Below are 12,368 nucleotides of genomic sequence, written 5' to 3' on the forward strand. Positions count from 1 at the left end.
ACTGTGAGGTGCACTTAGATTTCATATATATTATGTTAAAGAAATGAAGAAATTAAATCAATATCTAACTCAGTCTATTCAAATTCCAGCACATAGCCACAGGCTACATGTAAATTTTTAAATGTACATGTATTGTAGGATCATGTACCTAAAGTTTTTCACAAGTTATTTGAAAACGCAGATCTTCACAGAAAATGCCTTTCATTCTGGGAGAGTCTAAATTCTGTAAAAATGTATTCATTAATAACTTAAATATTTATCACAATTAAGAAATCATGAAGCTTTTTTACAGTTTTTTACAGTTTTCAAAAATTAACATGAAATCTAAACAGAAAATCACCATCACTTAGGCCATTACTGATAGAATTCTCACCCAGAGCTCTGGCAGAGAATATGAGCTCAAACTGGCTAGCTAACAGCATCCAAGTACCACACTCACGTGCACGGCGTCCTATTTTTTTTAGATGGAGCCTTGTTTGATGATTTATTGTCTGATATTTACCCCTCACCAAGAAAGAAATTAAAAGCTATAATTCACAACTATTGATTTGGATTAATAAGGCTCTGTTTTGACAAGCAAAGTCGGCGACTGTGAGGATACAAGACTCACATATCCTGTGTTGTGAGCAGGGATTTATCTCCTGTGCAATTCAAATTACTATATCACAGAATTGTGATATCCTGACTGGAAATGTGTGCATTAGAAATTGCACATGGTGAAGCAGAGAAAAACTGTTACCACTACTGGAAGCACGCGCGTACATGTATTACAGGAAAAAAAAGACGGACGTAGCTCACTTTTTATGGTACTGAAAAAAAGACGCACTTGGCAAATTTGAAACTGTGCTTATCGTAAATTGAAAGTTACTTGATATTGGCTTTTCAGATATTTAAATTACATGTATGATATGGCTTCACTGCTCACTCACGGGCGGGCGCATACATACACAACACACATATATGGGACAAAAACAGGACTATGACAGAAAGTCAGGAAATCGTATTTCTGAAGGCCAAAATCGTACTGTCGTAATTTACTTGTTTTATCGTACTAAATACGATAAAATCGTACTGGTTGGCATCTCTGGGAGTGTAGATATGACTCTAAATCAAATCACACAAAAGGTCAGTAAACACTGAATCAGTAGAGTGAAATTCAAAATTCAATTCAAATAAACATGTAATCATGTATCATAATATAATCAAAGTCTGCCTGTAGTAAGTCAACCTGCTATAAAAATCTTTAAAAAAAACATCATAAATAAATATGTAATGAACAAAGTTAGAAGCACTGAAATTACAAAACAATGATGTGATGAACTTACCTTATCACCGTTACTGAACTGTAGCTCAACTTGCTTGGAATCACCATTGAAAGACACATTCTTTAGAAACATATCTGAATGAACTTCAACACCCTCTGAAAGATAAACAAATATAAATGAAAACATTTGAAAGGATTAGTCATATTTTGGGAGAGCGTTTCATCAAAATTTGTGATCTGATGACTTTCCTTGATTTTCAATGGCTGATAAGCATAGTTCTCATGGTAACTGTCAGATAATAATAATAATACTAACCTGCTTATGAAGCCCATATCACTGCCAAATGCGTCGCTATGCGCTTATTGGATTTTATTACCCTGGCTTTAGCCCTGCAGCCTTTTACAGCGCGGTGGCATTTCAAGGAATAAATTCCTGCCAGGTAACCATATACCTCACCTGGGTCGAGTGCAGCACAATGTGGATAAATTTCTGGCTGAAGGAAATTACGCCATGGCTGGAATTCGAACCCACGACCCCGTTTCAAAGTCCAAAGACTAATCCACTGGGCCACAATGCTCCACATAAAACATCTAACAAGTCCTTTCCTGAAACGCCCCCCTGGCCTAAGGTACAGTATGACACGCACACCTCATCTTTCTGTCCGCATTTTGTAACCCCCTCCCGCATTGTTTGCAAGATACATGAAAGGCTTTTGCCCAGCTCAATATTAATTACCAATGTGTAGGTTGCTTACAGAAACCAGCTAGTTAGATATATTTTTGTGTCTTTTATATTGTAGATCACATAGCACTAGAAATCATATTGGTGTGCATTATCCAATGGTATTTCACCAGTATTAATTAGATGGGACCATTACATATCATGGAGAAGAAATAAGCATTAAAATAGTCATGACTTACCATTTGAAACTTTATTTGTTGTCCATTTGCTGAGGTACTCTGGAAGCACTCTGCCCATGTTTCCTACAATAAGGAAATAACATCCATCAAAATGACAAAATAATTGTTTCATATCTTGTATCATTTAATCATATTCCTGGATAAGAGCATTCTTTTTGGGGGGTAATGATTATTTTTGATAATTAAGAACATAATTTCCAGTTTTTATTGGTTTCATTGGCAGTAATGATTATAAATGAAGTACCAGACATTTTGCAATGGTGGACTTGCAGAAGTCATGAAAAATAATATTAAAAGTCAAGAGATTGTAATTGTAGTAAAACGAATTGTACAACTTGGTACTGCACGATTCCCTAAAATAAATGCAAAAAAATATAGTCTTACCAGCTTCAGGGAAAAATTGCATGACTTTCATTCCAGTCTCTTTTCCTGAAAAGCAAAAGAAATAATACATTAATTTTCAAATAAAAAGTTAATAATAATATCAGAGAACCACTGCAACATCAAAGGTTAATTGTGTAGTGTTGTGATAAGTACTACTTTTGTTATGTCTCTATCTTTGTTACGTTTAGATAATATTAAAGAATCAATAGCTACATCTCGTTTATCAGGACTTTATTATCTCCCACTTTATTTTTTTTCTAACCTAAAATCAAAATAAGATTTACTATTCTAAATGTCAAAAGAATAGAGAAGATGTCATATTTAGAAATTTATTAATCATATCATTACAGATATGCAAGACTAGTTTAACAAGCATTTTAATATAGTTTACATAATGTTTGAATAATACATCAGAAATCTATGAAATGTGTGATGTATCATTTCAACATAATGATTAATGCATAGCAGTTATTCAGTTATTTTATGGGGCAGTGGGGGAAAATTACCTCTCTTGCCAAGAGCACAGGCCAGCTCACTCCCCAAGAAACCACCTCCAATGATAGCAACAGACTTAGCATCCTGAGTCACTTTATCTAAAGATTTGAAGTCATTAATCTGACACAAAATAACAAAAAACAAAGGAATAATTGCATGTTTAGTGTATTGGGCTTGGATTTTGAGCTTGGATAAAAAGTACATTGACTCACAATTCAATCACCTATAAAATGTCAGAGACATTCAACTGTTCCTTCTAAAGTTTTATAGCAATATTGTTCATCTATCAAGAATAGAGATCAATGATTTTATGATGCTTTAATATTTCATGAATATTCTAAAACAATGTTAAGCTGTTTCCAATTATTAGGTTTCTGATGTAGCCAATACTTACATTTCTGAAAAGTGTTGTCCTCTCCATGACCTCTGACCCAGCCTTTTCTATTGAAGCAAGATTCCTTGGAACACCACCTGTAAGCAAAAATCCCAACCGGTTTGTTATATCAACATAAAGGCACTAGTATATCACCCAAATAATGAGTTGGAAAAAATGAGTTGACAAAAACATGGATGCATAAATTTCGAAGTTGGTTGAGGCTCAAAAATATATTTAGTATCTATTTTAGTACTCTCTGCATTTGACTGTAAGGCAAAATAACCATAATCATATCATATGTATTACTGTCATGGTGAAGTGATACATACATATGCAACTAGCAATTGAACCACAAATATAACTGACATTTGATTGTGAAACACTTTCCATAGGTCATGACATTCAATGTGTGTACATGCTTTAACTCATCAAGACAAAACTCTATCAATATTGTGTCTTTCTTACTATCCCTCTTGTTTTGTGACTAAATCAGCCATCAAACATTCTGTTACTGATTCATGTCACATCTTGATATCATATTTTAAACCAGGTCTTAGACCTTGATCTGAGTTGAACTAAAGTTCACAATACAGGCTCAAACAGAAAATCGACCCGATCTTAAAGTTGCAATAAATTAAAATGTAACTCATATTAACCCTCATCTTAAAGTCCTATCTCTAAACTCCACAAATTTTGATCAATCATAATTTGAGTTTGATTTGAATTTATCATAACTCTTTATTAGATGAGCTCCCTTACCTGTAGCAATAAGGCACTTGTCAAATGAAATGACTGATCCATCTTCCAACGTTGCTTTCTTTTTCTGAACATTGAGCCCCTTGACCTGTATGTTAAAAATGATCAAAATCAAAGAATATCATATTTCCCACTTTGAATTTGATTTATTGATATGAATAGATTTTCGAGTGCTCCCAATTATGGATATGAAGCTTAACTTGTTTCAAGCCAAATGAAAAAGAGGAAAATTTGAGTTTTAAGAGATGCATTCAAACCCAAGTTTTATATTATTGCAAAACAAAATGGTCCTAAAGTTGAAGTTCTTTTATAACTGACAGTACCTGTTTCAAATTTATAACTGAAAAATAAAAACAAGTTTTTGATGAAGACTAGTCTTGGTTGGGTATTGGGGGAGCTTAGGCAGTGTTTGCTTTTATTAGCAACCATGCGCATGCTGAATAGCCCGTTCAAATTACTGAACCAGGTTGGCCAGAAAATACTATTCAAACAACCATTGATTTGTGATGAACTGCCTTTCACGTTCTCATACAAATTTACTTAAAGCAGCGCTGATCCATAATGCATCAAATTTTTATAACCACAAAAACGACACATTTATCAAAGGCGTAAATATTCATATCTGAATGACACGCGCCTTAAAACCCAAGATAACAACAACAACAACAAATCATTAAATTTAAATTCAAGTCTTCAAAATTAAATATAATTATCAAGTTTATGAATAAACATGCATGTTTAATATCTGATTAGTTTTGTTAACATGGTTAAGTCAATACAACACATTGCAGCTCATAATACATGTATAGTATAAACAAAACTTTGAGGGAACATTACCTTGTGCCCTTTGAGTACCGCGACTCCTCCATTCTCCTTTGTTGGTAGCTCAGATGGTTTGCAGTAAAATGCATCTGGCTCAAAGAAAATGCTGAAAAAAAAAGGACAGACCAATTGTTTCCAAATGGTTGCTGAGGATTTAGTACTGACAATCAATGCTTACTGAATGCATATTTGTGAAACTTGGTTATCTTATTATGAGGCCATTGCTCAACAAATTAGCAGTGCAACTCATTACAATACGATACATAATTGTTATTAGCTATGAATCTCTGCCCTTCATGGTCAGTAAAATTACAAAGAAATCAAGACATTTTGCATTTTAGAGCATGTTGTATCAATTTATTTCTAATTTTATCCCAAGTGTACACAAGCAAAATCTAATTTAATGATACATTTTCTTTCCTATTCAACAGACGGCTACTTATCTCACCTGGGGGGTGTTTCATAAAGCTGTTCGTAAGATATGAATGACTTCACGCACGACTGGTGATCCTTTCTTGTGCTATGTGATATCCCTATGTAATTGAGTTATGACCTAAGAACATGTTCCAGTCGTTCGTACAGCTTTATGAAACACCCATCTGGGTTGAGCCAGGCAAAGAAAAGTCCAACAAGCATAACACTGAAAATTTCATCAAAATCGGATGTAAAATAAGAAGGTTGCGACAATTCAACTTTTTGCTTTATTTCACAAAAAAGTTATATGCACATCCTGGTCGGTATGCAAATGATATGAAATATTCCAATATTCTCCTCACTGTCAAGTGAAACAACAATTAATTCCTCCCTGAACATGTGGAATTGGCATTGTTTAATACTATATGGTTCAGTCAAGTTGGCCCATATCGTCAAATCTGTAACAAGTGGAGCTCCTCTGGCAGTCTCACCTGCATCGTGCGATTCCATATAACAGCTGTGCTGATTTTGAAAACTAGTACTATAAAATGATTATTCACAAAAAACACCATTCATATAATGATACAATACTACGTTCACTGACAATAAATGACATTTGACCTTGATCATGTGACCTTAGACTTGTCAGTGATACTCGATTACCCCTATATCCACCTATATCTAAAAACTTTGAAAGTTAAGAGAGTCAAAAGGGGCCTAAGCTTTCGATCCTAGCAGAATCTTCTTCGGAGGCAAAACTTTGAAAGTTATGACAGCAATCTAACAATTACCTTAAATGACCTTTGACTTTGGTCATGTGACCTGAAACTCGCACAGGATGTTCAATGAATCAGATCCATAAACTTTCAAAGTTATGATGGTAATTCAACAAATACCCCCAACTTGGCCAAAGTTCATTGACCTTAAATGACCTTTGACCTTGGTCATGTGACTTGAAACTCAGGAAGGATGTTCAGTAATACTTGATTAACCTTATGGCCAAGTTTCATGAACTAGTCCATATACTTTTGAAGTTATGCTGTCATTTCAAAAACTTAACCTTCGGTTAAGATTTGGTGTTGACGCCGCCGCAGTCGCTGTCGGAAAAGCGGCCCCTATAGTCTCCGATCTGCTATGCAGGTGAGACCAAAAAAAATGAAATAATGTATGATAATATAAAAAAACAAAAAATTGTGAATGAGGGACACCATTGACTGTCTCATTTGCATGTCACTGAATTGTGCATACCGGCACACGTATCACTGTTTTGTGAAAAATAGGCAAAACTTTAAAATGTCATAATTTTCTTATTTTACATCTGATTTTGATGAAATTTCCAGCATTATTCTAGTTAGATTTTTCTCTATTCAAATCAACATTTTGCTGGGGTGGACTTGGCCTTCAAAGCCATAACACACCTTAAACTATGCGACTCGTACATTTCATCACCATGCACCATCACTGTTCATTATCATGAGAAGTTAGTGGGTTGATCACTTTTTCATAAGACAAACAAGATAGCACGATGTGCAAGTAAGAATGGAACAATTACAGAAATACTGAAACAATGATTCCCACATGGATGGAAGAATAAGGCTTACTTATTAGAACCACAAGGGAAAACTGTGTTTGAAATCACTTTGAATGAAAGAGAATCAAGACATCAATTTGTGGTGTTGAGTTCACTGTGGATAACCAATCTCTCGGGACTGACACATATGACTGACGTCATAAGGGCGCAACTTGCATCTATGAAACCACAAATCTGATGACATACAGACTTGACAACAGCACTAGTACATGATTGACTCACCTCTTTTCCTTTCCATTCCATTGCTTGAACTTGAGATTATCAACACCTTCTTTATCATCACTAAACCAGAGTTCTTTAGATAGGGGTGGTCTCATGTATGGCATGGCTTCTTCATCTCCTATTACTAATACCTTATACACAATTCAAAAATAAACATTATCATTATGTCATTGCATCTTTCGAACAGAGAACTAACAGAATGCATATTTAATATACAAAATATTATCTAAAACTCTTCCCCCATCCCTTCAAATTGAACTCATCCAATGCCATCCATAAACCTCATGGCCATATTTGATAAGATATCCAATTCTTCCACCTTTCATAAGGCTATTTGTAAGTTATGCATGATTTTACAGATGTCTTCATTCACAAATGTTGACCAATTCTTCTCAATCATTTTGATTCTCATCATCTGAAGTTGAAAGCTGATATTTGTATAATAAAATTATAGTGGTTTACAAGAATCTGAATGAAAATTTCATAATTTTCCAAACTTGTACTTAACCGGTTGACTACCGAGTTCTTTAAATCCAATAGACTTTGTATAGGTATCACACGGTCCCAGTTGGCAACTGGTTAATAAGCTTATAGGAAATTCATTACCACTTTGTTAAACCAAGACAAAAAAATTAGCATGATATCATCAGTACTAAAGAAAATTGTATGTGAATTATGAACAGCTTCATGAAATGGGACCCACATCTGTGTCAACACAGATCAATTATTTCCTCGATCCTGTACATTTGAATGTCATATCTATAGTCATTTACCTTTGCTTTAGGGTCATTTGCTCTGATCGCCCTGAGAGCAGCAAACGATGCTGTCCCTGCACCAATCAGAAGGTAGGTAGCATGCTCTGGGATCTCTGGTAGGGGTGCTGGTACATCAGCTGGTGTTGCTATGTTGGGAATGTTATATAAAAAAAGATGGGGAATGTCACTGATTAATAGTAATAAATTCTTGGAAAATTCAACAAATGCTGAAAACATATGCAACTGCAGCCTACATTGCATGAAGCATTATACCAAAAGAAGCATATGGGCAATTCCACAGGTTGGTGGACATGAGCTTAAAAATTCAAATTCAATATTTTCTTGAATTTTTTAATACTTTAAGTCCTTCATACATGATAGTTTCAGGAACAAGAAATAAAAAGTTTATTTTCATATGTATACTTTGGAAAAAAAGGGTTAAAAGTTGTGTCTTCCATTGTGTACCAAAATACAAGAAAAATAGTGAAAAATGAAATATGCCTTATTACCATTTTGTTGTTGCAACAACATACCACTTTATATATTTCTGAAGTTTAGAAGAGTCAAATTACTTAAAATACACAACCCCTTTTCAAGTAAATTTGTAGTACTCATTCAAAAATAAATATTGCAACCTGCTCAGGTGATGTAACGTGAGTAACCGAAAAAAATGACTTTGTTTTCTGAGAGAAAAATTCTTCACAGTTAATTGGTGGGATTTTAAATTCTCTTCCTTCAAACAATCTTTGACACAGTGATGACTATCAAAATCATTAAAAAGTACAATTTTTTTATAAAATTGATGAAGAAAAACTGTAACGTGAGTAACTTTGTAACGTGAGTAACCATCATGTAATGTGAGTAACCAGTAAAAATTATTCAGTTCGGTAACATTTTCTGTGGGATGTCAAGTTTTAAGTCTCATGGTGAGTTGTGAAGTTATTTTTTATTAATAAAAAGCAAAATGAGGGTACATCTCTTTGATGCGACTCTTTGTTCATCAAAATATCAGTGGTCATACAATCACACAAAAAAATGAATATTAGTAGAAGTATTCACGATGCGAGAGTGCATTAGTAAGACTTGGTTTTGATTAACCTAACTTTAAAGAGTGTTTGAACAACACATTGAATGCCCTTACCTGTAACCCTATCTAGGCCGGGGTATTTTGGGAGTTGATATGGCCCTGGGGTGGGGGAGAGGGGGGGGGCTCCTAGGCCCCCCTTGAGATCTCGGCCATTGGCCGCACAATCACGCCGAAAATTTGCGTGCAGGTTGTCTTGGACATAATCTACAATACTATACAGTAATTTATTTCATGCAAATTGGTATTAGGCGATAATGCTAATTTATGCATAATTAGTAAGCGAAATCATACTTTTCCCTCCTACTCCCTAATAAAGCTCCAATTGTTCCAATTTTTGGTAAAAAATCTCTTTTAGATGTTCCTAGCAATGAATTTTACACACATTATTGAATTTTTAATGATATGTGTGTTGTTAACCATACATGGACAAAATGTAACGTGAGTAACCGTAACGTGAGTAACCATATTATCTGCACCCCAAGTAAAAACCATGTGTTCTTTATTTTTTTAATTATATACAAAGTTTGTCTCCCTAATATACTTCTTCGAAATGGATATAATCAACTTTCATAAAAGCCTTGTATGAGGAGACTTTTCACTTATGTTGACTTTTCATTTTATGCATGTCCAAATCATGTAACGTGAGTAACCGACACATTCCAAAGATTTGCCAGGAGCATAATAGAATTTCCCAAGTTTTGTTTTTATATGAAGGATAGTCAGACTGTGTACTTTGTTGTGATAAGGAGATGTTTAGTTCCTATCAATAATAATGGAGTTACAGCTCCAAGTATGAGTCAAGGTGTCTCCAAATGTAACGTGAGTAACCGTGGAATAGCCCATATATGGTTTTATTGTATAATATTACAGAATCTGAATTCAATAATTCAGTTCCAAACTTAACTTTGTATTCTTACAATTATATTTGAACACTTTGAAATAAAACTTATTGGTGCTTTCATAAAATAATAAATGGAATAACTTATACCAATTATATCCTTTTGTCATTTGAATGAGATGTATTCCTCATCACAAATGCTTTTTGATTTGTTTTTCTATTCTTGTCATTCACTTCAATATAGATAACTTTGAATAACTGCTTTAATGCAATATTTCACTAAACTGAATTAATAATTCAATCAATAGACAAGCAAAATTGTAAAGGAACTGCATACATGAGACATTACTCATACATGCATATTAAAGTCAAGTTAGTTTTGGAAATTTTGCACTCATTGCTCATACACCATTTTAATGCCAGCATAAAATGAATGAAATGAAATAACAGAAAATAAAATGGCACTAATGTCTATTTTCAAGATTAAGGATTAAGAACTACATATATAGAAATACATTTGTAAATGATTATCATGAGGGTGATATGTTTGCCATAGTATTACTGTGTCCAACTAGTTGTCACATCAGGGGAGTATTTCATGAAAGGACTTGTCTGACGTTTTATCCGACAAGTCCAATTTTATCCGACGGTTACCATAGTAACAGTGCCTCCCAGTCAATCAAAATAAAGGGAAGGTGTCAGATCTGACAACTTGTCGGACAAAAATGTTGATGAAACGCTCCCCAGGGTCCTGTAACTCAAAGGTTAGCGATTAATTGTAGACTTGATATTTACGATTGATTGTACATTGAACTCAATGGAATCAATCTTAGAAAAACGTTTTACAATCATTGCTAAGCTTTGTGTTACGGGGCCCAGGTCTGAAGATAAAGAATGAAGGCCAAATGTCACTGTGTGAGCATAGAACCATGTGAAGTAAAAGATAAAGTTAACAATTAGTGACATAAAAACACAGATGCTGTTACAATCTGAAAGAGAAACAGAGAGGTATCAGAATATGGATTATAATTATGTTGTGTGGAGCAGGTATGTGAAGAAATGTTTAGCATGAAACGTGAGCAGTTGCACAGGAAACCTTAACAAAATTCAGAGCAGCATATTTCCAACAGGAATCATGGAAGCATCTTTTCATCATCAATCCTCACATTTCATTGTAACCAAAGAGTATTGTGGGAAAGCTATTGCCAAAGCTGCTTAGTGCCTATATGGCAGAAGCCTTGCTAAGACATACAGCAGAGACTTTTGTTAAGGTGCCTAGAATAAGTATTTCATTAGGTCATGAATGTTAGCAAGATTTATGAGTAAGCACTGCCTTCCCAATGACACCAATAGCAGACAATACAAGCTTACAGAACAGATAGCACACAAAGGTAGAAAGGAGATCAAACATGTTGAGTACTTGGTTGGTGACATTACAGGCGGTGATATAGGTGAAGAAGTGGTATCATATCTCCTGTTAATGACCTACCATCCACAGCAGCTACCACTGGGGTATCTTCTATTGCAGGCTCTTCTGTACTAGGACCTGCTTCAGATGCAGGTTCCTCAGTACCAGGTACTACCTGTGTTTCTTTAGCTTCAGATTCCTCTGAACCAGAAGCCACTGGAGTTTCTTCGGCAACAGGTTCTTCAGTACTCACAGCTGATTCTGAACTAGAATCTGGCTCATCTAAACCAAAAATGTCATAGCAAGCAACATGTACCTTTTTTTACAGAGCATTGAAAATGCAATTTATATTTAAAAAAAAACAGCATTAAAAAAAAAGAAATTGCATGATGCAAATTTTGAGAAAGCTCACTAAACTTAAAGGAAAACAGCAAAGAAAGGTATCACATAATTCTGAGTATGCAAACTTGTTTTCATTTATTCAGGGCACTACATTCCCTTAACATTATTCTGCTTAGTAATTTCAAACACATTCAGATATGGAAGAAAAAAAAACCTCTTGGAATGACATCATATCCTGAATGAGACACACACATTTTAAACGCTTCCTCTTATACGTGTAGAACACACACATGTATGAAGATTCCGCTGTCATGTACAGAGAACTTGCAACAAAATGAAAGTGAGATAACCAATCACAAAAAAATCTAAACCAAATTTAAAGTAGATTGTATTGAACATAATATAGCCTTCTTTTCTTTTCATTGCTAAGCAAGCAAGCAGTGATATTGTTATATTGAACAGCCAGAAAAAGGCAGCATGTTTACACAATAGATGGAAAAAGGAGTTTAAAGATAAATACCAGCTGTGGTAACAATTTCAAAATGAGTTCAAACAGAATCCAATAAAATGATAACCCAGTGTTTGTATATATAAATAAGAAATATGTGCCAAATGACTCTGGATAAAAAATGTGTAACTGCTGAGAAATTAGCAAAATAAGCACGAAATTTGATAAAATGTTGGGTATTTTTC

At 34.4% G+C, this 12,368-nt stretch overlaps 1 protein-coding gene across 2 annotated transcripts in view; it reads right to left on the reverse strand.

The window, feature by feature from the left end:
- LOC121407022 (apoptosis-inducing factor 1, mitochondrial-like) overlaps positions 1-12,368 on the reverse strand; it is a 28,720-nt gene that overhangs the window by 5,615 nt on the left and 10,737 nt on the right. The window contains exons 4-13 of one of the 2 annotated variants that reach the window (XM_041597919.1): positions 11,415-11,615; positions 8,019-8,146; positions 7,246-7,376; positions 5,034-5,124; positions 4,200-4,284; positions 3,459-3,535; positions 3,076-3,184; positions 2,570-2,614; positions 2,186-2,248; positions 1,326-1,420 (exon numbers count right to left, since the gene is read on the reverse strand). In XM_041597919.1, the coding sequence (XP_041453853.1) occupies positions 1,326-1,420; positions 2,186-2,248; positions 2,570-2,614; positions 3,076-3,184; positions 3,459-3,535; positions 4,200-4,284; positions 5,034-5,124; positions 7,246-7,376; positions 8,019-8,146; positions 11,415-11,615 (1,025 nt within the window). The remainder of the gene's footprint in view (positions 1-1,325; positions 1,421-2,185; positions 2,249-2,569; positions 2,615-3,075; positions 3,185-3,458; positions 3,536-4,199; positions 4,285-5,033; positions 5,125-7,245; positions 7,377-8,018; positions 8,147-11,414; positions 11,616-12,368) is intronic. The other variant, XM_041597926.1, reaches the window with a different exon arrangement.

The sequence above is a fragment of the Lytechinus variegatus genome, chromosome 1 (genome assembly GCF_018143015.1).
Source record: "Lytechinus variegatus isolate NC3 chromosome 1, Lvar_3.0, whole genome shotgun sequence".
Classification (NCBI taxonomy): Eukaryota; Metazoa; Echinodermata; class Echinoidea; order Temnopleuroida; family Toxopneustidae; genus Lytechinus; species Lytechinus variegatus.